Genomic DNA, 25613 nt, shown 5'->3' with positions numbered 1-25613 from the left:
AGCAGGGCAGGAGAAGGCAGGAGGTCCAACCCCTTGCCAATGACGAGTGGCCATTTCAGACTGCAGTTTACTCTCGAGCTAAGGAGCTAGATGATGACTGGCAGTAGGTCACTGAGGCAAGGTGGGAGTAGGGTGTTGGGGTTCCCTGGGAGGGGAGAACCCCTGAGCCTGGAGCACTGCCATGGGGCAGGATCCTGAGGGAAGGGCACCGTGGTCTGGGAGGAATGTGAGTCCTGATAAAAGGTGGTGGCCAATGAACAGGTAGGTCACAGTGGGCGAGACACCAGCTGGAAGAGGGTGCTCTGGAGGCGGGACTGAGCTAATTCAGGAGTGACCAGCAGGAGGAGCTGTGCTGATGAGTTACACAAGCCTGTTTCCTGTGGATTCCCCAGCACTGCTGAGGGCAGAACCTGGCCCTAGATTTGTCCTCACTGTGGTATAAATTAACTTAAGTGGAAAGATACCAATTTACACCATCTGAGGCTCCGGCCCTGAGTGCCTGCAGCAGTGTTCTAGTGAGGGCCAGTACTTAATAATTACTGCGCTGGTGATTCTGTACAAAGGGCGTCCCCTGAAATCCATCCCTAGCACAGTGGCAAGTAACATAACGCTCTGCTGTGGTGCAAAGAGGGAGACTTTCCTGGCTGTCACGCTACTGCTCCAGGGAGAGCATTTCTGCTGCTCCCAGGCTCCCTCCCCCTCCCTCCTGATTCGATGAGATCTGAATTAGACCCAAGAGGTGTTATATAGGATCATATTCACCCTTTTCAGTTTGAGTGTGACTGTCTTGCTAAACTCTCCAATCAGTTTCTTAATCTGCAGTGGCCAGGGCTCAGCTGAAGGAGATACGCCCTGCCTGATGGGTGTGGAGGGAGGAAATCCTTGATCTTGGCAACACCCAGCCTTTAGTTTAGAAGAGTGGAACAGTCAGAACACAAAAGAGGAAGTCAGGAGACCTGGCATGCGTTGTAGGCTCTGTCAAAGAATGTGTGTAGCCTCAGACAAGTCACTGACTTCACTGTGACTGCTTCCCCGGTTGTAAAATTCTGAATCTCTGGTAATTAACGTTTGTATTGCAAATGCCCCGGGCGGTGCTAGGTGCTGTACAAATGTTAGACTTGCATGGTCACTGCTCCAAAGATCCTGCAGCATAATCAGACAAGAGGGATCAAGAGTGAGAGGAAGGGACGTGAGCCAGAAAAAGTGTGATTGGAGGACAGATGGCAAGTGTCATGGAACATTGGAAGTCACCGGATGCAACTCCTCACATGCTAGCGTGGTTTCATTGGAACTTTATTCTAATAAATATATTTAACCCCGACTGGGGCACGCTTACCGTTCAGTCGTTTGTGAACATAGCACACATGGCCAACAGTTGTTGGTCTAATTATCTGGGAAAGCTCTCAATCCAACGGATCTCTATATACTCCTTTCCCACAACTGACGCTGTGAAGCCCTGGACATATGGTATTGTCCTTGACTATGACAAAGGCGTCCCGGATTCGAATCACCCTCTAGGCAGCAGTTTACACGTCTGATGAGTTCTAATAAAAATGAAACCAGTCATGCCCTAACGTGGTTTCATCAGAGCCTCATCCTAACTGGAGGTCACATTTGGCAGCTTTACCCTTCAATCCTAGAGATTTTTCTGTATTTTTTTTTCCCCTGGTGGCTTGAAGAGGGCCAGATTCCTGGTTGCTCCCATACCAGATTTCCACCCAGTGAGAGAACTTGCCGGGAATCTCTCCCGTTCAGGTGAGGAACAAGCAGCCCCATCTAGAACTCACTGATGGGCAAAGTCCTCTGAGTTCCCAGCAACGGGAGATAGCCGGAATCCTTGATGCACATGATGTGAGAAGTTGCTCCTTTGTTAGTGGTTTTCACTCCCAAAATGATGAGTCCAGTGGGACACGTTACCACCCTTTCTCTGCATAAGTGCTTCACTGCTGATTGATGGAGGCAATGAAAGCACTTTTTGCTGATATGATGATACAACCGGAGGGAACAGCAAGAGAGAAGGTTAATGCATCAACTGATGTTCTCATGACCTTCCCTTTCCTTCAGTGTCCTGCCAGGATATGGCCGGGAGGTTTCCCTCTGTGACAAAATGGGGTGTGTGAGGATTTTGTTCCCCCTAGTTAAGTTGCAAGTGTTTTGTACTGTCCTATAGTAACGCAAGAGGGATACCTGAGTTTCCTTAGGCACAGCACCAGTGCGTGGTTGTTGATGGGCGTTTTGGTGTGATGACTTCTCACATGTACCCAATGGGCCTCCCTGCCATTTGTAACCTAGGCAACCAGGTGACACCTTTCTTCCCAGGGGAAACAGGACAAAGGAGGGTGCAGCCTGGCTGGTTTGGATTGGAACTGAGCAGTTGAATGGGGTGGGGGGATCTTAGCTGACTTGAGAGGGAGGAAAGAAGTCCAGGCACCTGGCTTGGGGGCCCCCCCTCACTAAGATGGGTTGTACTGCTTCCAGTTTCTGAGCTGATGTCTGTTCCTCTCTGCATCAATGTCACCTAATAAACCTCCATTCAGCAGGTAGAACAGAGTCACATCTGACTGTAGATGGGGGGGCAGGGCCCGGTGACCCCCTCCCACTCCATGACCCCCTCCCATTCACGCTTTTCTATCAGATCTTCATCTTTCTTCATATGCTTGAAAATGAGTTTGAGGTTGACTGGAGGCAATAGGATTAGAAGACGGGGGTAAGAGTGTTCCATCTTTCCTGTTACACCAGGCAGAGCTCAGACAGCTAGGGAGCATGGGGCATATGGGCTCTGGCCTAAATCAATGGCGGTGGCGATTTCACTGGGCTCCTCTGGCTTGGGGATGATGTTTGCTAGCCAGAGTGGTGTGATGTACTTCCTGGCTCTCTGCTTGCTGCCTCTGTTGGAGGTCCCCTTGGAGGGAAGGCGGCAGATCACCTTCAGCTTCAAGCACTCTAATTCTTTGGGGTCCATTTTCCCCAGTGCTGGGGGAAGTTCTGCCGTTTTACTAGGGCCTCGAATGCCACGGTCGTGGCATTTCCCACAAAATTCATTGTGTGGTGCTCGGGTGAGGTGGGACAATCGTACGATCATGGAGAAAGGTGAGCGGGTTACTATCTTCAGTGCTAAACCCATTGGTGGCACTTTAGAAACAGAGTTCGGGCAGGCCTCTCCCCTACCCCAGGCTGCAGGAGAAGGAGCAGGGCTCCCCCTAAGCTGAGTGTGTGGGTGGCTGCCCAGGGGAGACCGCAGTGCTGCCCAGCTGGTTACCAGAGCGGAGCTCCCACAGTGTGGTTCTATGGCTGGTGCATGTGACAAAATTTATTCTGCCCAGGGACGGAAAAAGTTAGAGGGAACCCTGGCAGGGCAGGGGGCTGAGCTGGAGGGGGGAGGGAGCACTTGAGTGGGGGGAACTGACCTGGACCAGCCAGAGGCCTGGCTCCCTCACCCGAACCCGGGGAAGGGAGGGCTGGGTTTGGCTAGATGTGCTCGGAGGGTGTAGGGGTCCAGTCCAGGCTGCTGCAGTGGGGGGGCTCCCCTCGAGCTGGACCCTGGGGTGGCTGGTGGGGGGGGGGCTCCCCTCGGGCTGGACCCTGGGGAGGCTGGTGCGTGCAGGGGGGGCTCCCCTCGGGCTGGATCCTGGGGAGGCTGGTGTGTGTGGGGGGGCTCCCCTCGGGCTGGACCCTGGGGAGGCTGGTGTGGGGGGGAGCTCCCCTCGGGCTGGATCCTGGGGAGGCTGGTGCGTGCAGGGGGGGCTCCCCTCGGGCTGGATCCTGGGGAGGCTGGTGTGTGGGGGGGGGCTCCCCTCGGGCTGGACCCTGGGGAGGCTGGTGTGGGGGGGGGCTCCCCTCGGGCTGGATCCTGGGGAGGCTGGTGCGTGCAGGGGGGGCTCCCCTCGGGCTGGACCCTGGGGAGGCTGGTGGGGGGGGCTCCCCTCGGGCTGGACCCCGGGCTGCCCGGGCGGGCAGGGGCAGGGGCAGGGCAAGGGAAGCGGCTCACTCCGCGCCGGGGGCCCTGGGTGGGTTCGGCCCGTAGAACGCGCGGGCGGGTGGGTTCGGCGCCGCCCGCAGAGCAACGGCCGGGGCTGCGGTTCCGGCTTCGGCCCGGCCCGGTCCGGGGCGCGGGGAGCAGCGGGGCCGCGAAGGGGGCGGGCCGCGCGGAGGAGGAGCGGAGCGGCGCGGCGCGGCGCGGCCTCCCTCAGTTCCTGTTCGCGGCCCCCTGCCGGGCCACCGGGCTCCAGATCATGAGCGGCCGGGCCGGGGCGGCGGCGGCGGCGGCGGCGGCCCCCGCCCAGAACGGCGGCCCCGCGGCGCTGCCGGAGCGCTGCTCGCTGCGCCAGGGCTGCGATCTCGCCGGCAAGGTGGGAGCCCGGCCCGGCCCGGCCCGCGCGCAGGTGGAGGGCGCCGGGTGCGCGCAGCCAGCGGGGGAGGTGGAGCCGCCCAGCGCTGCGGGCGCCCCGGGGCAGGGGCCGAGCGGGCGGGAGGAGCTCACCCGGGGTCCCCTGGCGGCGCTCGGGGGCGCTGCCCCGGAGCCTGGGTCCCGCCGGGCCCCGCCAATGGGGCCAGTTTTCGGCAGCTGCCGCCCCGGGCCCGCTCGGCAGGAAGGCGGCGGCGGCTTCGTGGGCAGCCGCTTGAGAGCCCTCCTGCGGGGGCCCTGAGCGGAGAGGAGCCGAGGGCGGGAGCCGGCGCCGGCCCAGCGAGCCCCGGGAGCCCCTGCAGCAGGGGGCGGCTCCCTGCGCCGAGCACCAGGGGAGGGAGCCCGCTCCCGCCCACTGGGGTAGCCCTAGCCCGCCTGGGGCCAGAGGTTGGCCGCCCAGGGACCCCCTCCCGCAGCGGGGCGGCTGTGGCCCCGCATGGGATGCAGCCGGGGGGGCCTATCCACAGGGGCAGAGTGGCTGCAAAGCGCCTGCTGGAGGGGCCTGGGACCTGCCTCAGTGGGCCGGGAGCCTGACAAGGGCCCACGGGACTTCAGGTGGCGGCGGAAGCAGGGGTGCCAGGTAGGGCCCAGGGTGCAGCGCTGCCCCTCCGCTGGCTGCTGGTCGCCTTCAGGCGCCTTCACTTGCCAGGCACTGAGCCCAGTTGCCCCCAGCAATGGTTCCCTGCAGGGGTCTCTGCCACCAGCCAGAGCAGGAGGTTCTCGCCTGCCCCACGGGATGTGGTGGTGTAGGGAGTTCTGGTGTCATCTCCAAAAGGGTCTCTGCCCCGACCCCTGTCTGTGCACAGAGGCGAGGCCAGGCCCTGGCCAGTGGGAATCTGTGAGCATGGCTTGAGCCCCACTGAGCCTGGGGACGGCAGGAGGCTCACAGCCTGCCTCAGAACAATGCTTGTCACCCTCAGCTCAGTGAGGATCTGCCGGCAAAGGCGGATTTCCCTTTCTGGCCCTCTCTGCGCTCCCAGAGCTCTGCATTCGCACCCCGAGCCGTGAAACCAGCTCATCACGGAGCTTGCCTGGCTCACTCCTAGGCCCCTCTCCCGCTCCCAGAGCACCCACTGTCGGGGTTGTATTTAGCTCACGGTACTCCCATGAGGTAGGGCTGTTAAAACCCCATTGCATGGCTGGGGGAGCTGAGGCACTGAGAGGCAAAGTGAATTGCCCAAGGTCACACGGGAAGTCAGTGCTAGAGCAAGGAATTGCATTGGGGCAGGGGAGGGGTCTCATTTCTGAGTCTCACCTGTTTCCCTGAGCCCTGTACTAGGCTGCACCTAGCAGCTACCCTGCCTGCAATTGCTGGGAAAGCTTATTCTGCTTTGCCTTGGTTAGTCAGAGAAGCTGCTTTTGCTTCCATTTTTTTTCTTGGCCACTTCCTTCCTTATTAACGCTCGCACTTCTGTCCTCCTCTTTTTATTCTGAGTCCTCTGCTGACCTGCTGAGCTTTTCACAAAAGCAACCTGGAGGCTTAAGCTAGAGCCAGAATAAAGTGCTGTTCCCAATGCCTGCCTCTGCTCAGGACTGCCCACAGCCTGCAGCAAAGGATATGGGCACACCAGTTACGGTGAATTTGCCAGCAGAAGGGTCCTTTGGGGGCTCAGCATCTTTTACATTACTACAGATCTGCTGGCCCGACAGGAATGATTGGGCGCTCTGCCTTTCCTCCAGGACGGATGTGGACAAATGCCTTATTTGCATGTCTGGACAGGGACAGTTAGCATGTTGAGTTCCAGAAGTACAAAGCACCTGCAGTTTCCATTGATTTCAGCAGGAAGAGCGTGGCAGGGTTCCCTCTAATTATTTCCATCGGTGGAATAAATTTTGTTATGTGCACCAACAGTAGAAATACAGGCTGCCGGCTGTGGGCACTCTGCTAATCAGCTGGACAGCACCTGACTCTCTCCTGGGCAGCTGCCCAAGTGATCAGCTTCCAGGGAACGCTGCTGTGGGCAGAGGTGGAAAAAGTACCCAGAAAGTTACTTAAGTAAAAGTACAGCTGATCTGGGGGGAGAGGAGTGGGATGTACTTAAGTACAAGTCACTGGTGTCCCTCGGGAAGATTCTTAAGTACACATGCCCCCAAACAGAGCTCACACCTTTATTGTGCTCACATATCTAGAAGTGAAAGCAGCTGCACTTTTTACTCAAGAAACTTTTGGGTACTTTTTCCACCTCTGGTTGTGGGGGCTCAGCTCTGGGGATAGGGAGCATCTGACGCTCTTTCATTGGCAGTAGGTCACTTGCTTCCTTCTCACTTAGTGTTCGGTTGTTAACGGGCGGTGGGGGCTGCCCACGGGCCTGATGAATCATCGTGCGGTGAGAGCCAGGAAATTACTGTCCCCGCAGAGCAGGCAGGAGGGGAAGTATGCTTGATGGGCAGCTGGGCGCTTGGTAATAAAGCACCATGTTTCTCTCAGGAGCTGGCACCACCTTGCCCTCCCAGGTGGCAGTGCCAATGGTACTGGGGACTTCAGGATGAGCTCTGTTTGCTTAGGAGGAGTGGATGGTGCACTGGGTGTTTGTTTTAGTGTCCGGGCTGGGTGAGGCAGTTGGAGCAGGGGAGTCCTAGGGCTGACAGTTTGCTCAAGGAAACAAGGTGGGTGAGCTAAGATCTTCTATTGGACCAGCTTCTGCTGGTGAGAGAGCTGGGGGTGAAAGTAACTTCAGCTTCTCGCAGGTGCTGTCTCATCAGGCAGGGCAGGGGTGCAGGAGTTGCGATAGGACAATACCTGTAAAAAAAATTAAGCGTGGAAGGGCTCAGGGCAAAGGGTTGGCGTGAGGGCAGTGCAGGAGTCAGGGCTGGGGACTGATGCATGTGTGGAAGTTGGGGGAATTCAGGCTGGGGGCAAAGGGAGCGTCAGGGAGTCAGGGCTGGGTGTGTGGGGCTGGTAGGGCTGAGGGTTGGTGGAGAGGAGTCAAGAGCTTGGGATGGGGGTGGGCGAAAATGCTGGGGGAACCCTGTAGCCCAGGGTGCTTGCCGCTGCTGACGGTCTTTGTCTTCAGGAGTACATCCTAGGTACAGTAGTCCTAGACAGTGGATTCCTACGGAGAAGTTTTCCATACTCTACACAGGGCAGCAACAGAAGTCTGGTCTCCCAAACTCACTGCAGTGGCAGGAGCTGCAACGAGTGTGTGGGGCCCGATTCTGACTGCTGTCCTGTGCCAAGCCTCACTGGTAATCCCTGAGACCACATCTCTTGGGAGGATGGGGTTGGGGGGAGGGGTGCAATGGGAGAGGATCGGGTGGGGCAGAGCTTGGCTAATGGAGACGGACAGGCTGCAAAGTCTCCTGGATTGGATTGCAATAATGAACTGGCTGTGGATGGCCCACAGGCCGTGAGTTTAAAAACCCTGGTTTCCACAAAGCTCTTTTCAGGACTGGGAGAGGTTCTCCAAGCAGTGCAGCTAAATACCAGGTGGAACAGATCGTTCAGCATAAGCAGTTCAGACATATGTGGATACAGAGTGACCTTCTAAAGCTTGTGGACGATGCCAAGCTGGGAAGGGTTGCAAGGGTTTTGGAGGATAGCATTGTAATTCAAAATGATCTGGACAGACTGGAGATAAATAGGATGAAACTGGAGATAAATAGGATGAAATTTAATAAGGACAAAGGCAAAGGGCTCCGCTTAGGAAGGAATAACCGGCTGCGCGCATACAACATGGGAAGGGACTGTCAAGGAAGAAGTACTGCAGAAAAGGGTCGTTGGTGGACCACCAGCTAAATGTGAGTCAACAATGTGACACTTGCAAAAAAAAGCAAACGTGAGTCTGGGACATGTTAACAAGTGTTGTGAACGAGACATGAGAAGTGACAGAGAGATAGCCACCTTAGGCTGTATTCTATCTAGGGCGACCATATCTCCCTGTCCCAAATATGGGCCAGGGAGAAATGTGGGGTGGAGAGTAGCTCCTCCTGGTTGCACCAAGCCCCGGGGAGGTGGTGCTGCCCCCCACCTGCCTCCCCAGCCCCAGGGAAGCAGCAGGTGCGGGCACGGAGCCCTGTGGAAGTAGTGGCTGCAGGTGCTTCCGGCCCCAGCCCCTGAGGGCCTAAATATGGGACAAGTTGTCCCTTTCGGGTTGCCCTTTTGGCATCCCAAATATGGGACCATCCCACCCAGTACAGGACAGTTGGTCCCCTTAATTCTATTGAAACAAAAAACCAGTCATGGAGCACTTTAAAGACTAACAAAATAATTTATTAGGTGAGGAGCTTTTGTAGGACAGACCCACTTGTTCAGATCATGGCCAGACCAGAACGATGATCTGAAGAAGTGGGTCGATCCCACAAAGACATGAGAAGTCATTCTGTTCTACTCAGTGCTGTTTCGACCTCAGCAGGAGTATTGTATCGGAGGGGTTGCCGTGTTAGTCTGGATCTGTAACAGCAACGAAGGGTCCTGTGGCACCTTATAGACTAACAGAAAAGTTTTGAGCATGAGCTTTCGTGAGCACAGACTCACTTCAGCAGATGCTGGTCTTGGAAATCTGCAGAGCCAGGTATAAATAAGCCAGAGCAAGGGTGGGGATAACAAGGTTAGCTCAGTCAGCAAGGGTGAGGCTGACTACCAGCAGTTGATCTGGAGGCGTGAACACCAAGGGAGGGGAAGCTGCTTTTGTATTTAGCCAGCCATTCGCAGTACAGTACAGTAGGAGTATTGTGTCCAGTTCTGGGCACCACGTCTCAAGAAAGACGTGGCGAATTTGGAGATGGTCCAAAGAAGAGCAACAAGAATAATTAAAGGTCTAGAGAACATGAGCTATGAAGAAAGGCTGAAAGAAATGGGCTTGTTTAGTTTGGAAAAGAGAAAGCTAAGAGGGGACATGATAACAGCTTTCAAGTACCTGAAAGCGTGTTACAAGGAGGAGGGAGAAAACTTGCTCTCCTTAGCCTCTGAGGGGAGGACAAGAAGCAACGGGTTTACATTGCAGCAAGGGAGGGTTAGGCTGGATGTTAGGAAGCACTTCCTAACTGTCAGGGTGGTCAAACACTGGATCAGGGGTCTGCAACCTGCGGCTATGGAACTGCCTGCAGCTCTTTAAGGATTTTCTTGGGGCTCCCAACATTATATTGTCAAACTTTTTAAAAAAAAAAAAAAGTGAACATCTGAAAGTCCCAAACTGGGCAACTCATATGAAAATAGCAAATGATCTGTGATCTCGAAACGTTGGATAACTCCCTCTCTCGCCCTCCAGAGAGGGAGAAGGTGCGGGAGTGAAAGTCAGGAAAACAGAGGTACAAACACATGCACAAAGTGTGAGGAAATAGACTGCGTAAAAGTTTGTGAACATCCTGCAGTGAACATGCATCACATTACAAATCACCGTGTGCGCGGCTGGTCTTCACATAGGGCTTACGAAAGGTCTAGTTTGCTCTTGTGCGTTAAGGACTGTCTCGTATCCGCGTGCGTCGCGGCTCTTCAATTACTGAGCTTTTCGCTGAATTGGAGGGAAAAAAAAATGTCTCTTCTTGCTATTTTGGTTGCCAACCTCTGCACTGGGTAAGTTGCCAAAGGAGGTTGTGGAATCTCCACCACTGCAGATATTTAAGAGCAGGTTAGGTGCATCCCTGTGGGGGATGATCTAGATGGTACTTGGTCCTGCCAGGAGGGCAGAGGCTGGAAGTGCTGACAACTCTCTCCCAGGTCTAGTATTCTGTCTATGACTCTGTCTGCAGAGCCGGCCCTAGGTGAGGGTGAGCCAGGCAGTCTCCCGGGGCTGCCAAAAAGGACTGGCCCATGTGGGGCTGGAGCCAATGGGGTGCTTGCTGTGTAGGGCTGTGGGAGAGGGAGGGCTGCAGCTGAGCAGCCTGGTGGGCAGGGTGCTCTGCAGGAGCCAGGGTTGCAGTAGGGCCTGGCGGGAAGTCACAGCAGCTGAAAGGGTGCAACCACTACCACCACTACCACCACCACCCAGTGGCCCCCTTTTGCCCGGGGCCACCAATTACTTAGAACTAACCCTGTCTATCTGTACAATGGACCCCTGACATACACGCACTCGAGTTGTGCGTATCGGGTTGACACAACTTGAATGGTGGGGAGCTGGCACCTGGCTGCTGCGCTGGGCAGTTCCCTGGCTCCTGTCGGGGTGGCAGCCAACAGTCACAGCCACCCCTGAGAGGAGCAGGGAAACCACTCCTGCCAGGAGCAGCAGCCTGACTCTTCAGCTATCACTCCTGAGAGGAGTGGGGAAACTGACTAGCTCATCAACGCTGGTCAGTTTCTCCGGTCAGTTTCCCCTGTCCTGCGAGCAGGCAGACCAGAGCCAGGCTCTTTGTGGCCTGCCACTCATAGGAGACAAGAAACAGACCAGCACTGGACAGTTTCCTGGCTCCGCCAAGTTGCATGAAATGTGACTTCTGCAGGGTTGCACACAAATGCAACTCCTGCATAAGTCAGGGTTCTACTGTATTTCATAGTGAAGGGATCTGTTAACAGCCCTTTAGTTATGGGGGAAAGGAAGAGGGAGAAGACAGTTGAGGAAGGTTGGGAGTGGGATATAGTGTTTTGTAAATAAGCCTTACGCCCAGAGTCTCTCTTCAGTCCACAGTTTTTAGTGCCTCGCAAACCTATAAGCTTCAGGGTTTCCCTGTTAAAGGTGCTGTGCAGGTTTGTTTCCTTTGAGGGTGAGGACTGATTGGTCAGATATGGAGTGATTGCTTGGCTGGAAGTTTTCACCCACAGCTGGTACGGTGAAAATGCACATTGATGTCTGGTTGAGGTGCACCGCATGCTGGTGTGGAGGAGTGTATAAGGAGTAGATAAGATCCACAGATCATAGGAGCAGAGGACATATGGCTGCAAGTTTTGCATCTGTTGTTCTGGGAGGGTCTGGAGCTGCTCTGAGCTGGTGTGTCCTGGTTAGTGGGGAGTCTGCTTCTGAAGTGAGGGCTCAGAAAGATTCCTTTCTGGCTGGAGTCCCCATTGCCTTTGGCTGTAGCTGTTTGATGATACCCTGCGGGAGTTCCAGTGCAGAGTGGCAGGCAAAGATGAAACTAAGCCGAGACTGGCCATCTTGGGGCTGCGCTTTGAATGATGCGGACGCCCTCGGGTGCTCAGTCCCAGAGCACACGGGCTCCAGCCCTGATTCTAGTGCCAGACCCCATGCCTGCCTGTCTCCTCTCCTCTCCTCTCCTCTTGTTCCTTTCTTTTTGCCACAGCACAGGTGACTTTTGTCCCCCCTGCTCCAACAAAGCCCCTTGCCGCCCCACAGAGGCTGGGGGGAGAGAGAGCAAGGCATCCCTTGGAAGCTCCATGGAGTCAGGTCACATGCTGAGCGCTGTGGGAGCAGAGAAGAGAAGGGAGCCCAGAGCTGGGAAGATGCTGCACCCACCTGGGCCCTAAAGCTGTCAGCTGCTCCTGACAGTGGCTGGATTGGAGGCCACCCCAGGAGCAGGGAGGGAGGGAAGGAAGGGAAATTTCGTGGACTCACCTGCAGCGACAGGAGCATTTCCCAGTCTGGGGAGTGGCTGGCATCGCCAACGGCTGGGGATACCCTGCTTGGAGGGCAGCTGTATCTGAGACATACGCTGGAGGGGCTCTGTGAATATGAAGAAACACCCAAGGGCTTTCCAGGGCGGTGTCACTCACCGCCTCAGCCAGAGCTCCTCCTCAGCCGGGCTGCCCCCCTCCACTCCCCCAGGCACATAACCCCTGTGAATGGGTTCTGCCCTGCCCCTGGGTCCCTCTATCCCCCTGCACTATTAATGGGCTTTTGCACCCATGTTGCAGGTGATGCTGCTGGGAGATTCAGGCGTGGGAAAAACCTGCTTCCTGGTGCAGTTCAAAGACGGGGCCTTCCTCTCGGGGACCTTCATAGCCACTGTCGGCATTGACTTCCGGGTGAGACCGCGGCAGCTTTCTGCACCTAGGGAGCGCCTGTGGCTGCAGCACAGGGGGTGAGGGTGAAACACCCCCCCGCTCCTCTGCCCCTGCATCTTCCATTGCAGGAGCTGCTGCACTGAGGGGCCTTCTCCCTTCCCAGAGGGTATGATGTGGATGGCCGATGTGATCCACAGGCAGGGGGAGCAGGGGCTGCAACAGCTGCCAGGAGCATCTACCTCTCCAGCCCAGTGCATTCAGAAGGCACCAGTCCCTACGGCACACAGGCCCTGACAGCGCATCAGAATAAGGGGAGCGTAACATTCAGAACTAAAGCAGGCTCAGTCCTTGCTGTCCTGAGCTCTGCTGTGTAGATCCCGGCTCTTTCCTCTTTGTCTGCTATTTCCAGCCTTCCGTTTGCACTCAGGGGCTGAGTCTGCTCTTGACTGCACTGGGGCGAATTGGGAGTTATTCCACTCGGGCTACACGTTCTCTTCTGGAGTTCAATTTGGCATGTCTAGCAAGGAGGTGTGAAATCGACTCCTCAGGGGTCACAGTCGACCCCTGTGCTCCTTGCGAGAGGTGAGGAGTAAGGCAGGGCGAGGGGAGAGCTTCTCCCATCGACCTTCTGAGTATGGACAGCCAAGCTAGCCAAGCACAGATATGTCGATTTTAGCTACGCAATTGCTGTAGCTAAAATTGCGTACCTGTGATTGACTTACTTTGCCTGGTGTAGGCGTAGCCTCGGTTAAGCAGAGTTCCAAAGAGATCAGTGTCGGACCCTTTGAATGGAAAACACGTTTTCCCAAAGGGTGTGCAGTAGATGGGGTCAGTGTGGCGTGTGCTGCGATGCCAGATGCTTATCAGCAGCGAGGGGCGAACTTGAGAGGTTTGAGGCAGATAAACGCCCTAACGTCTGGGCTCTTATTCCATTATCTGAACCTCCTTAGCGCCTGCAGACCGGAGCAGCACTCTGACAATGAGAGAATTCCTGGGGAATCATAGAATCCTAAGGCTGGAAGGGATCTCAAGAGGTTATCAAGTCCAGCCCCCTGCCTAAAGCAGGATTAACCCCAACTAAATCATCCCAGCCAGGACTTTTGTCAAGCCGGGACTTAAAAACCTCCAGGGATGGAGAGTCCATCACCTCTCTAGGCAGTGCATTCCAGTGCTTCACCACCCTCCTGGTGAAGTAGTTTTTCCTAATATCCAGCCTTGACCTCCCCGACTGTTAACTCCAGACCATTGCTCCTTGTTCTGCCATCCACCATTACTGAGAGCAGCCTCTCTCCATCTTCTTTAGAGCCACCCTTCAGGAAGTTGAAGGCTGCTATCAAATCGCCCCTCACTCTTCTCTTCTGCAAACTAAATAAGCCCAAATCCCTCAGCCTCTCCTCACAGGTCATGTGCTCCAGCCCCCTAATCATTTTCATTGCCCTCCACTGGAGCCACTCCAATGCATCCATGTTCTTTCTATATTGGGGGCCCAGAACTGGATGCAATACTCCAGATGTACCCGCACCAGTGCTGAATAGAGGGGAGTAATAACTTCTCTAGATCTGCTGGAAATGCTTCTACTAAGGTACCCCAATATGCCATTAGCCTTCTTGACTACAAGGGCACATTGTTGACTCATATCCAGCCTCTCATCCACTGTAATCCCCAGGTCCTTTTCCACTGGACTGCTACTTAACAAGTCCGTCCCCAGCCTGTAACAATGCTTGGGATTCTTCCTTCCCAAGTGCAGGACTCTGCACTTGTCCGTGTTGAACTTCTTCATCAGATGATTTTTGGCCCAATCCTCCAGTTCATCTAGGTTACTCTGGAGCCTACTTCTACCCTCCAGCTTATCTACCTGTCCCCCTAGTTCAGTGTCACCTGCGAATTTGCTGAGGGTGCAATCCTTCCGCTCGTCCAGGTCATTAATAAAGATGTTTAACTGTACCAGCCCCAGAACTGATCCCTGGGACACTCCCCGTGAAACCAACTGCCAACCAGACATTGAGCCATTGATCACTACCCATTGGGTCTGACCATCCAGCCAGCTTTCTACCCAGCTTAAGGTGCATGTATCCAATCCACACTTCCTTAACTTATGGGCAAGAATATTGTGGGAAACTGTATCAAAAGCTTTGCTAAAATTGAGCTATAATCACATCCATTGACTTCCCCATGTCGACGGAGCTAATTAGCTCATCATAGAAGCTAATCAGATTATTCAGGCATGACCTTGGTGAGTCCGTCTTGACTACTCTTCATCATGTTCCCCTCTTCCAAGTGCTTCAGAATGGATTTCTTCAGGATCCCCAAGGGAAGGAGGGGGAGGTTTTGTTATTCCTTTGAATAGCCCTGAACCCCGCAGTGCTAGGTGCTGTACAAGCAGAACAAAAAGATATTCTGTGTTCCACAAGGCTTCATGATCATCCTCGTTGGCAGCTGGGCCAGGATCCATCTGTTCTCAGCATCTGTAGCTGCAGCTGGGTAAGGCACTAGACTGCAAGTGTTGGGCTCAGTGTGTCCTGTGATGTGGACATGTGCCCTCGTAGTGCTGCAGAGGGTGGTTTGTGCTGGTGGGAGCACAGGTGTGTATTGCCTGTGGTAGCTCTGTGCTGCATTGCTGAGACAGCACTTTACTGCACACACAAAGATGGGGAGGCAGGTGCTGTCCCCTCTCTTAGCTCCTATGTACTGCTTTCTTTTAACCCCCAGAGCAGCCCAGAAATGAATGCCACCTTTCACTGCATTCGCCTGCCCTGAGCTTTGTTTTATAGCCAGTCCTATATCCGTAGCGTCTAAGAGCCCCACTTGACCAGGACCCTGCGTGCTCAGCGCTGTACAAACACAGAACAAAAAGACAGTCCCTCCCCCAAGGAACTTCCATCTCAGTATAAGACAGGAGACAACAGCTGGATACAGACAGCAGGGACTGTACAAAGGAACCGCAAGGCCGGGTTGGTTCGCATGCTGGCAGTGCACTCTGCACCCCAAGAGCCTAACTGATGCTGTCAGGGGTGCTTCTCCTGGGCGGTGGCGTGGTCACAGCCGTCTGCTGTGTTCCAAAGCTGAGATCAGCCTGAAGACAGGAACCGCAGGGCTCCCCTTCTTGTCTCACCACGCGTGTGGCGTTGGATGTTCTTGCACTGTTGCAGCAGCACCATGCCAGGCACCACCCGGAGACGCCAGCCGGACATCACTGTGAATGGAGAGTGTTACTTGGGCCTCTCTGTTGAGTGTCACGTCAGTGCTCTGGTGTCAAGTGCTCAAGGCTGGTGTGCATCTCTTGATGACAGATGACCTGTTGTGTTTCGCCTGCTCATTGGATGCCTTTTTAAGGCCCCATTGCAGGGTTTCAATAACTTTAGCATCTGTAGCCAGAGGAGGGTTTGGCAGCATCTTCCCATGCTGGTGCTCCCTCCTCTCACTCATTCAGGGTCCGGCACCACTACATAAACATCCGTTGTCAAGAGGTAGCCAATCAAAGCAACCAGAGTACCCCGGGGCACACAATAGGCAGGCAGCCAGCCAGCCAGAGAATGCACTGGCAAGTGACACCCACCCCTACCAATCACAGCAACCCTCCTAAAAAGAGTATCTAATGACATTGGTAAGAAACACCCAGACAGCCAATCAAAACATGGTATCAAGAACCTGGGACTTCCAAGTCCAGTAGACCCCTGATTTATGCGGAGGTTGCGTTCTTGGCAACCCCATGTAAGTTGAATTTTCATGTAACTCAGGGATCTGGGAAATTGACCAGTGCAGCAGCACAGGTCAGTTTCCCATGACCTCTGAGCAGTGGGGAGCTGAGAGCCTGCCTCCAGCTTCCCCCACTTACAGGATCCAGGAAACTGACCAGCACCAGTGCTGGTCAGTTTCCTGGCTCCTACAGTGAGGCAGGGAGCTGGGAACCACTTGGCAGCCTGGCTCCTGGCTACCTTCCATTGGCCGGAGCTGGGAAACTGACCAGCACATCGCTGGTCAGTTTTCTGGCTCCCACCAGCCAAGGGGAGCTGGGATCCAGGCTGCTGCCTGGTTCCCCAGGACCAGGAAACCACTCCTGTCTCGGGCAGCAGCCAAGAGTCAGGCTGCCACCCCTGACAGGAGCAGTTTCCCCACTCCTGTCAGGGGCAGCAGTCACGTTAACCCGAGATATGCTCAACTCGAATATGCATGTCTCGGGGTTTTATTGTACTCATAAAATGCAAACATCCCCAGCAAGACTTCTTGCTTGCACAGGTGGGTGTCTGAGCTGGTGGAACAGGGGTCTGGATTACGGGCTCTTGCTGCTCCACCAGTATGTAACTAGTTGCGGTTTACAGACCTTTACTCCTCTTCCCTATTGCCATCACATGAGCCCCTTAGCTGGACAGGGCCATGCTAAATTCTGTCCCTGGATGCACTGAATTTTCCCATTGATCTCTGCTTGGGTTTCCTTTTGTTCATGAATCTGGAACAACCTTGGAAATAACCCAGACCAAAGCAGTGTCACTCACATGTTAGGCCCAATCCTGCAAAGTATGCAGAGCACCTCCTTCAGTTTTGCAGCAGGCTGGAGGAGAGAGAATATTGCACCTTGATGTAAGGTGCCCTGCAGGGCTGGATCTCTGGAACTATGGGTAGCCAGTGTTCCCTGTGGGCTGAGCACTTGGGCCTCTGCCCAGGAGAGAGTCAGGTGCCACCCAGCTGGTTAACAGAGCACCCGCAGCATGTGTTTCGTGGTGCACATCCCCTTACTCCTTGGTGCACAAAACAGAATGTATTCCATCCATGGCTGGAAAAAATTAACACTCTGCTGGTAACAAACACCTGCTGTGGGTTGCTTGGTCTGAGCTGTGAAGGGGGATTCAGGAGAGATGATGTTAGAAGCCTTTATTCCATGCATTATTATTTCCAGATGTCTCTGTTTTTTTGCTTCTGCCTGTGGCCACAGTGTGTGAGCACCAGCTCCCGGTCTCTCCAGATGGATGTTTAAATTCTAGAAAAATGCATCTTGAGTCTTCTCCAGAGCTGCCAGCTTTACTCTTCTCCATGAGCTCTCACCATGCGTCCGAGTCCTTGAGAGCCTTAACATCTCTCTCTCTTACTATCCTGCCTTGCTGTTTAGCTGCCAGGGCGAAGCAGTTGCAGAGGAAAGAGACAGACCTAGAAGTCTATCCTGACTCATGCCGTATGACCTGGGTACCATGCAATGCAGTATGGGACAGGCAGCTCCTGAAAGATCGCCGTGGCTGTCCCTCTATAAACCACTGTGGTTTTCTTTTCTCTTCCAGAATAAAGTGGTGGTGGTGGACGGTGTGAAAGTAAAATTGCAGGTAAGTCTGGGATTGGCGCCGATGCAGCATGTGCCATTAATACTTTGTCTGAGGGCGTCTGTGCAAACGGGCGGTGATGCTGGGGCTGTGTACATACTCCCTACTAAGGGCTGGGCAGAGTGGAAGGGAAGCTGCTCTAGTCTCTCCCAGTTTGACACTTAGAGAGCAGAGAGAGTGGCCAAACACACGCTGCTCCCTTTGCGCAGGGAAGATGGTGTGTTGTGAAGGGCAAAGGCTGCCTCGGTGTGAGAAGGTGTGGTGTATCGCATGGGTGCATGATACACAACACCTTCCACACCACTCCTTCCTAATGACCTAGCACAAAGGCTTTGTTTCTGCCCTTAGTTTTGTGCATTTGTCGCACATAACCTTGGCCACTCCCAGCCTGAGATCTGGCTTGGAACCTGAGAGATCATTTCCATCCAGAGCTCTGGAGCTACTTCAGAAGCGTTTTTGTAACCTGGAAATCCCCTCCTACGGAGGGAGCAGCATCTCCAAGCTGCGGGTTTCTTCAGTGCTCCCAACCCTTGCACAGACTCTGAGGTCTTGGTCAATGTTCCCGGTGGTTCCCAACCTTTTCTCTAGTTCAGAGTCATCCCCCCAAACCTGTTTGTAGCCCCTCCAGTCACCCCTCCACGCAGTTTGCCGACCTCCATCAAAGCCAGTTCTAGCCCCTATGTACAGGTCATTAGCTGAAAAAGGAAACCACAATGTAGATTTTCAAACAGCAGTTAAGGACGTTATTGGAAAATATTTAATTTAAAAATAATAATTGATTGTAACTTTGCAATTTATTTCGAACTTATTGTCTATGTTCATTTTTATTTCTTCCATTTTTTTCATGGACCCCCTGCAATACCCTCGCAGACCCCCAGGGGTCCTCAGACCCCAGGATGGGAATCACTGCTTAAGGTTTCCCATCTATGCGCAGAATAAATTTTGTTATATGCACCAAAGCTGTGAGCGCTCGGCTAATCAGCTGGGCAGCACCTGAATCTCTCCTGGACGGCTGCCCAACAGCTCAGCTTGCTGGGAACACTGGTCTTGGTTCGTTACCTTCCGTGACACTCTGATGCCAGTGCTTCCTTGGGACCGGAGAGCTGGGAATGGGATGGGGGCAGTGAAGCTTTTTCCATGGTTTTCATCGGGGCTGTTCTTTTGCAGATCTGGGACACAGCGGGGCAGGAGAGATTCCGTAGCGTGACCCACGCATACTACAGGGATGCCCAGGGTAGGTTCTCGGGCGGGTTTGTATATTGCCTGATTCAGGGTCCGACAGGAGCTGGAATTCACAGACTTAGTGGAGCAGCTCTTGCCACTAATCCATAGGAATCGAATCATCATTAAACACCCACTTTCTCTCTTTTCTTTTCTTCCAGCTTTGCTCCTCTTTTATGACATCACCAACAAAATGTCCTTTGACAATATTCGGGTCAGTATCTATCCCCTGGGCCTCCCTGGAAGAATCGTTAGCACCTACCCCCGCACTGAGAGAGGCAGCAGATTCTCCTCACCCCCTTATTCCTGGAGGGATGGGCCCTGGGCACACTCAGCCAGCTTGATACACAAACTCCTACACCCAGAGGGGGAGGCTGTATTTGGCTTTAAACACATTACACCTCAGCTTGCAAGCAGGGGACTCTCCTTCCAGAGCCATTCAATGCAGCCACTCCATCCCCAAAGCAGTGCAACCCGACTACCATGGGAGCCTCCCCATGTCTCTCTACCTACATCCCTCCATCTAGCTGGCTTTCTTGTGGGATCAGATGACTGGAGTCTCAGGGGAAAGAGCTGTTGCTGGCTTCTAACCCCCTGGCTCTGGCAGACTGGTACAAGGGCAGAACCTGCCCCAGTTCTTGGCATCTGGCAAGGCAGAACGACTTTCTCTCTGTCAGTCCAGCTCGCTCAGGATACCACATGAGGGATGACCTTTCCCTGAGTCTCAGAGGGCATAAAAGAACAGCTGTGCTCAAGGTCTATATCCTGGGATGCTGGACCCTATCCCTGCAGAACACTGAGCATCCTTAAATCTCCGTGAAATCAGCAGGGCACTTTTATCATGGGCCATCAGCAAGACATGAACCCGGGGGCTTTTGGCAGTGCAAGAAGCACCTCTGCTGCCTGATCCAGAGGAGAAACTCTATTCGCTGCCACCTGTCAGAGGCTAGTGTCCTCTCCCACCCAGCAGGCTGGTGATGCAGCTGCACTGGATAGCAGTGACACGGGTTAAGTCAGATGGGTTTGCAAGTATTAGCCAGTGCTAGAACGCATTGAAAGCCATGCACAGTCGATAGCACTGAAGTCAATGGCACCCGTACTAAACCAGGGCACATCCTGCTGCTTGACAGGTGACTTTCAGAGGCGCAGAGCTGGGCACATCGTGGTCCAGGCTGGCAGACTCTAGACGGGCCCTTTAGAGGTCAAGGACAAAGCACTGACTGAGGTGCCCAGAGATGAGAGCTGGCTGGGGGAATTTATAGTGAAACATCTTTTTTTCCCATCAGAAGATGGAGGTTGGTGAAAACCAAAGCATTTGGTGGCGTGGGATCTGTTTGACAGCACCTTGGTCGAGAAGGTTTCTCAAGGCCTGGATGGCGCTGCTGGTGCAGAGGCAGAGATACCCCACTGCACCACCCCGGGGTAGCAAATAGCCCCGGTTCCGATTTTCCCCGGGATGTGAATGCTCCGGGTTTTAGTCTCTGCTCTGAGCTGGGCCAGCCGGGGGTCTCTTTCTGTCTCTGCTTTTTCCATGAACCACGTTGAAAGGCCTCGGGTTCGTTCCGTGGCAGAACAAAGGCAGATTTGGAATCCTTGGATTTTTTGCACCACCCCTTATTCATGTTGTCCAGAGACCTCTGGGCACAAGTGTTACATAAACTGCATGGAAATAGCAGACCAGCACGCCCCCCGCCCTCCCACACACACCTTTCTTCTGGCTGTTCTTATGCAGATCTGCCCCACCCTTCCCCACACACTTACAACTGCACAGAAACCTGCTTGTCTCCTCTCTTCATCTCTAACCCCACGTGACCCTCTTCCTCTCTTTCAGGCCTGGCTCGCCGAGATACACGAGTATGCCCAAAAGGATGTGGTCATTATGTTGTTAGGCAACAAAGTGAGTGTCACTTCCGGGTGTGTTATTTACAGCTCCTCTCCTTATTTTGTGCTGTCTCCCCACACCTCAAACTAAGGGCGTCCCTTAATTCACGCAGACTTGCCTCTGTCACTCCCCCTTTTCATTCACTGGCGCTAGCTTAGGTGGGGCTTTGCCTGCCCTGTTTCAGAAGAACATAATCTCCAACCACTGTTGACCACACAGGGCATCTTCCAAGCTTCTCCGCTTTCCAGCTTCACCAGCCTCCATGGCCTGGTGCGGGTTTCCTCGCGCCATCTCCCAAGTTACCAGGAAACTCAGCCACGCCTGGAGTGGTCCAGTAGACACAGGTGGGAGCTCAACAAGAGCGATGTCCCACGGACATCATCAGAGCTGTAACCTGGGGTCCATTGTTTGAGGGACCTACAGTAAGTGGACTCACTGCCCCAGCCAAAGAGCCGGGCTCCATTTTAAATTCTGTAATTCCTGGAACTGGTTTGGTCAGCCCAGTGCTGGACAACCTGTGGCTCCAGAACTGCTTGGGGCCAGCTGGGGTTCTGTGTGCGAAACAGTTCGTTCCCCGTCGCCCACGGGCAGGGTTGCCAGATTCTGCTGGCTTTCGTCTGCAGAGCTCTTTCCCTGCTGGCATCACAAAAGCGACACGCGCTTGAAGCAAGGGAACGTGAGGTGAGATGCGTAGGGACTGAACTCCCCATTGCAAGAGCCGTGTGCTCCCTCTGCATGCAATCACAGCTACGGTTCAGCTGGCACAACCTGAAAAGTCTAGGTTCCCAAGTGCCGTTAACAAAACGACCCCACCCTGGGAGACCGGCTTGGTTATAATAACCTTGCGGCCCACTGAGATGAAGGAGGGCCCCTCATGTGGCCCACTCACTGGCCCAGGTTGCCCCGCACTGGGTTAGCCTATAGAGAGCACTTTTTCTTCCAACCTTAATTACCCTTTGCGGTCCCAGGGGGCCCTGCGGTAAGAGAGTTCCTCAGTTCCAAGCTCGCGTGGCTGTGCTCCAGCTGCTGGCCCCAGTCCCTCCGTGTTCTGCTCACAGACGTTTGCCCGGCTTCGAAACTTGGATGCCAGAACCATCTGAGTTGTTTAAATGCTGCAAAGTGGCTGTGAGGTGAGGCCATGCGCACTGCCGCCAGTAGAGGGAAACCCAAGGCTGAGTCTTCGGCACGTGCAGGATGACCTGCTGGCACCAGGCTGATCTGTGCGTCTCCAGTAACTGCTCTTCCCCTCTGTTTGCAGGCCGATGTGAGCAGCGAGAGAGTCATCAGGACAGAGGATGGAGAGTCACTAGCCAGGGTGAGCCGCCCCAGGGGTTTGCAGGGTTTCTACCATTGCTGAAGGTATCGAGTGCCTCCCTCCATCAGCTTCTGTCCCACGTGGGCTGGGATTGCCTTTGCTTGCTAGACAGGCCTTAGCTAGGCTCCTCCTCGGGGTCACTCACAGAGCTGCTTCTCTGAGTCAAACGTCCGTCAATCACTGCAGCTCATCCAGCTCTTAAACCACTTTCAGGCTTACACATAGTCAGGGCAGTGCTTAATTTGTGTCAGAAGTGAACCCGGCTCCGCTGGGGCCTGGCGGCTCGCGGGTCCCCGGCTCCGCTGGGACCTGGCGGCTCGCGGGTCCCCGGCTCCTCTGGGGCCTGGCAGTTCACGGGTCCCTGGCTCCTCTGGGGCTTGAGGGGTCACATGCACATGCCCCCACGCTCACCGTCTCTGCTGCACCTCTGGTGAGCCTGGGGCGGTCCCACCCCTCCCTCAGAGTGGTGCAGCCTGAGCATAGCAGGAGCCACAGCAGCTCACGCCGTTCCTGGCACTCTGCTCCGAGGGAGAGGCAGGACCACCCTGTGCTCATGGGAGGCAGCGGGCAGGTGTGGGTGGGAGCAGGGCAGCAGTGGTGAGGGAGTGGGGCAGGAGGTGAGCAAGGGAGGAGAGAGGCTTGAGACGGGGGGGCATATGGCCAGTGCTTCCCCCTTCCTGGACCCCCTCTCACCAGCCACCACTGGACCTGGCTGAGGGACTGGCTGGACTGGAGGGCTGGAAGTGAGGAGGTGAGAGGTCGGGGAGGAGGCTGGAAGGGGTGCGGGGCAGGGAGAGTTTGGGTGGGGGGTGAAGACAATGGGTGGGGTGGGAGAGCGATGGAACTGGAGTGCGAGGGGGCCATGTTGTGGGAACGGTGAGAAAGATCAGAGCAGCTGGTGGTAGGAGGATGAACCTCTCCCTCACCCTGCCAAGCCCCAGGAGAGTCCATTAACCCATCTGCTCCAGGGGGTGGACTGCAGTTACCTGAGGCTCTGCTGAAACGATAATCTCCTCCTGCCCAGAGAGACCCCTGCTCCCCTTCCCCGCCGGGGGCCTGGGATCTGCTCTCCATCTTCTGGAATGATCTTTGAGCTTCCTTCCAAACAAGACCAACCAGGAGGTGGGCAAGTTCATAGCACTGCCTCCCGGTGGTTCTGCCTCAGGCCACTGCTCTCCCTGGGGCCTCCTCTGGCCAAGGGCCCAGGCCCACGGAACCAGCTTTCCTTGCTGAGCTTGGCTTTGCTGGCAGGTTGGCAAGGGCTGTGTCAGAGCAGGATGGGGCTAGGGAAGGGATCGGAACCAGCCATGCCATGGCTAAGGCGCTATGCCTCCTCTACAGGAATACGGAGTGCCTTTCATGGAGACCAGCGCCAAGACCGGCATGAATGTGGAGTTGGCCTTTCTGGCCATTGCCAAGTGAGTGATGGAGGGGCTGCAGGGCAGCTGCCCGTACCGGGGCGGCCGTCCTTACCAAGCGGCATTGATTAATGTGCGCGTACAACGTTGGGAACGTGGGCCCCCGGTGGAGCGGGATAGCTCTGCCTTCAAAGCGGAAGTGTTCTCTAGTGGTTAGAACAGGACTCTTGGGTTCTACCCACTATGGGCAAGAGGCTTAACCTCCCAGAGCTGTAAAATTGCTCTTTCTTATTATGAAGTTTAACTCATCTGAGTTTGTGACACATGCACACCGAAGGCGTTGGATGCTTTCTTCTGAAGCAGCTGGCATTCACCCAGGGCAGAGACAGGTGGCAGGTCTGCATGGGCTGCCGGTCCGTTCCAGACCAGCTCTTCCTCTGGGCAAAGTCTATAACACAGAGGGGCAGGAAAGCAGCAGGATCCCTGCAAAGCCTTGGACCAGAGCCACGGATGGTGCAAAGGAGCAGAGCTCCTCTGATTTCCAGGGAGATTTTGCTTTTTCTCCTTTGTTCTGGGGAGCCAAGTTCTAGCCCAGAGTTAATTTTTGACAGTCAGCACACAAGTTCGTGAATTGCCACCTAACGTCCGAGGGAGGTGGGTTAAGTTCCCAGCAGCACTTCAAAACTACCCCCCGCACCTCCGCTTTCCACCCCCGACATGCCAGCAGCAGACAGGCCAGCGCCCAGTGGCAGAAAGTGGAGAGGCTGCTGGTGGTGACTGATTCACAGAGGTACAGTCCAGCTCCGCCATCAAATAGAAAGATCAAAGGACCGTTTCATGTTCTTCCAGTGCTGCATGATACAGGGGTATTGTCAGCCAGTGAGATTTACCCTGTGGTAACGCATCTGTCCCAGGCCTGCAAGATACAGTTCTTCCTAGTGTTTTATTTCCTCTTCCCCTGCACTGAAGCTGCTTCCCTGGCTGGAGCTCAGGGTCTCCCCAGCTGTGTGGCTCTTGGCCTCCCACACGCTGGCTAAGACGCAGCCTGTGGGCTGGCAGAGTGGACTGGGGTGGGGGGGTTGTCGCCTCTGTCTGCTGCTGGAGGAAGTAGCATGGGCCCTGATCCTCTGCAGGAGACATGTGTTCCACCCCTCAGGGCCATCCCCCTGGAAGAAAGGGAGATGGAGCACATCACCTCTGCCTTCCTCCAGAGAGGCGCAGCTGCCTTGGCCATGCGTGGGGTGGCCGGTGCGATGTGTCACCGTTGTGCTTCTTCCAGAGAACTCAAGCAGCGAGCGGAGCAGCAGCCGGACAAGCCCAGGTTCCAGATTCAGGACTACATAGAGTCACAGAAGAAAAAGGCCAGCTGCTGTTCCTTCATGTGAGAAAGGAGGATGCTGGGGCTGGAAGGAGGACTCAGGGCGCAGGGGCCTGGTACGGTGCAAGAGCAAGGCCGGGCTGGAGAGGAAACTAGCCAGATTCCTGTCCGCAAGAGACGCTCTAAAAATATGTATTTCTGGCCATAAATTACCAATCAGAAGCAGACAACACCCCGGGGGGGGTGGTCTATACATGTGTGGGGGCGGGGGTGGCTATGGGGAAGTTACAACAGAAGCCAAATAAAGGCCAGTTCTGGGTTTCACCTGGCTAGTAAATCTTCATGCGAGAATCCAGCCATGAGGAATCGCTCCTGGCAGCGCAACCAAGGCCCTGTGTCTTGGAGTGGTTTGTGTCAGCCTTGGCTGAATAGCCAGGCGCTCAGCAGCCAAGACCTGGCTGGTTTGACCTCAGAAGAAGCCAGGGCCGAGTGTGGATCTGAAGTGGGCCAAGTCAAATATTGGCTGTGTGGCCAGAGCCCTGGGCTTTCAGGATGGGACCAAGTCCTCCTCAGCAGCAATCTATCGGTCTGGATTGGATCAGATCAGCTCGGCTGCACAGTTCAGAGTCACTGCCTTGCTGTTCAGTTTCCATGGGACATCTCTGCTCTGGTGTCTGCCGGGCTATGGCAGCAAACAGAAACCATTTCTCTCTCTTGCACTAGAAACTGACTGTTTTTCTGCAATGAGTGAAGTCAGCAGGAGCATTTGCTCCAGAAAGGGGAACCTGAGACCTTCTCTTTATGACGTCTGCTCGCTCCCACTCCCCTCACCTGCCCCCAGGCCTCTGCAGCTGGCTTCTCTCCTTTGCTCAATCTCCTTCTGCCAGGAAGCACCTCCCAAGCACAGAGCCAAGTGTTACGACAGTGCCTGTGAGGTGGGAAGAGAGCTGCTGATCCCAGCGTGAGCTGAGAGA

At 54.9% G+C, this 25613-nt stretch overlaps 1 protein-coding gene across 2 annotated transcripts in view; it reads left to right on the top strand.

Annotated features, from left to right (window-relative positions):
• RAB37 (RAB37, member RAS oncogene family) overlaps positions 1-25613 on the top strand; it is a 72922-nt gene that overhangs the window by 43077 nt on the left and 4232 nt on the right. Inside the window, exons 1-9 of one of the 2 annotated variants that reach the window (XM_075014428.1) lie at positions 4207-4349; positions 12147-12257; positions 17507-17548; positions 18713-18779; positions 18928-18980; positions 20598-20663; positions 21907-21963; positions 23305-23381; positions 24601-24702. In XM_075014428.1, coding sequence (XP_074870529.1) covers positions 4233-4349; positions 12147-12257; positions 17507-17548; positions 18713-18779; positions 18928-18980; positions 20598-20663; positions 21907-21963; positions 23305-23381; positions 24601-24702 — 692 coding nt within the window. In that variant the 5' untranslated portion in view covers positions 4207-4232. Of the gene's footprint in view, positions 1-4206; positions 4350-12146; positions 12258-17506; positions 17549-18712; positions 18780-18927; positions 18981-20597; positions 20664-21906; positions 21964-23304; positions 23382-24600; positions 24844-25613 lie in introns of those variants that run through there. The other variant, XM_075014429.1, reaches the window with a different exon arrangement.

The sequence above is a fragment of the Carettochelys insculpta genome, chromosome 20, assembly GCF_033958435.1.
Source record: "Carettochelys insculpta isolate YL-2023 chromosome 20, ASM3395843v1, whole genome shotgun sequence".
NCBI classification, from domain to species: Eukaryota; Metazoa; Chordata; order Testudines; family Carettochelyidae; genus Carettochelys; species Carettochelys insculpta.
Note: the sequence above shows the minus strand (reverse complement) of the source record. Positions and strands in the feature narration are given on the sequence as shown.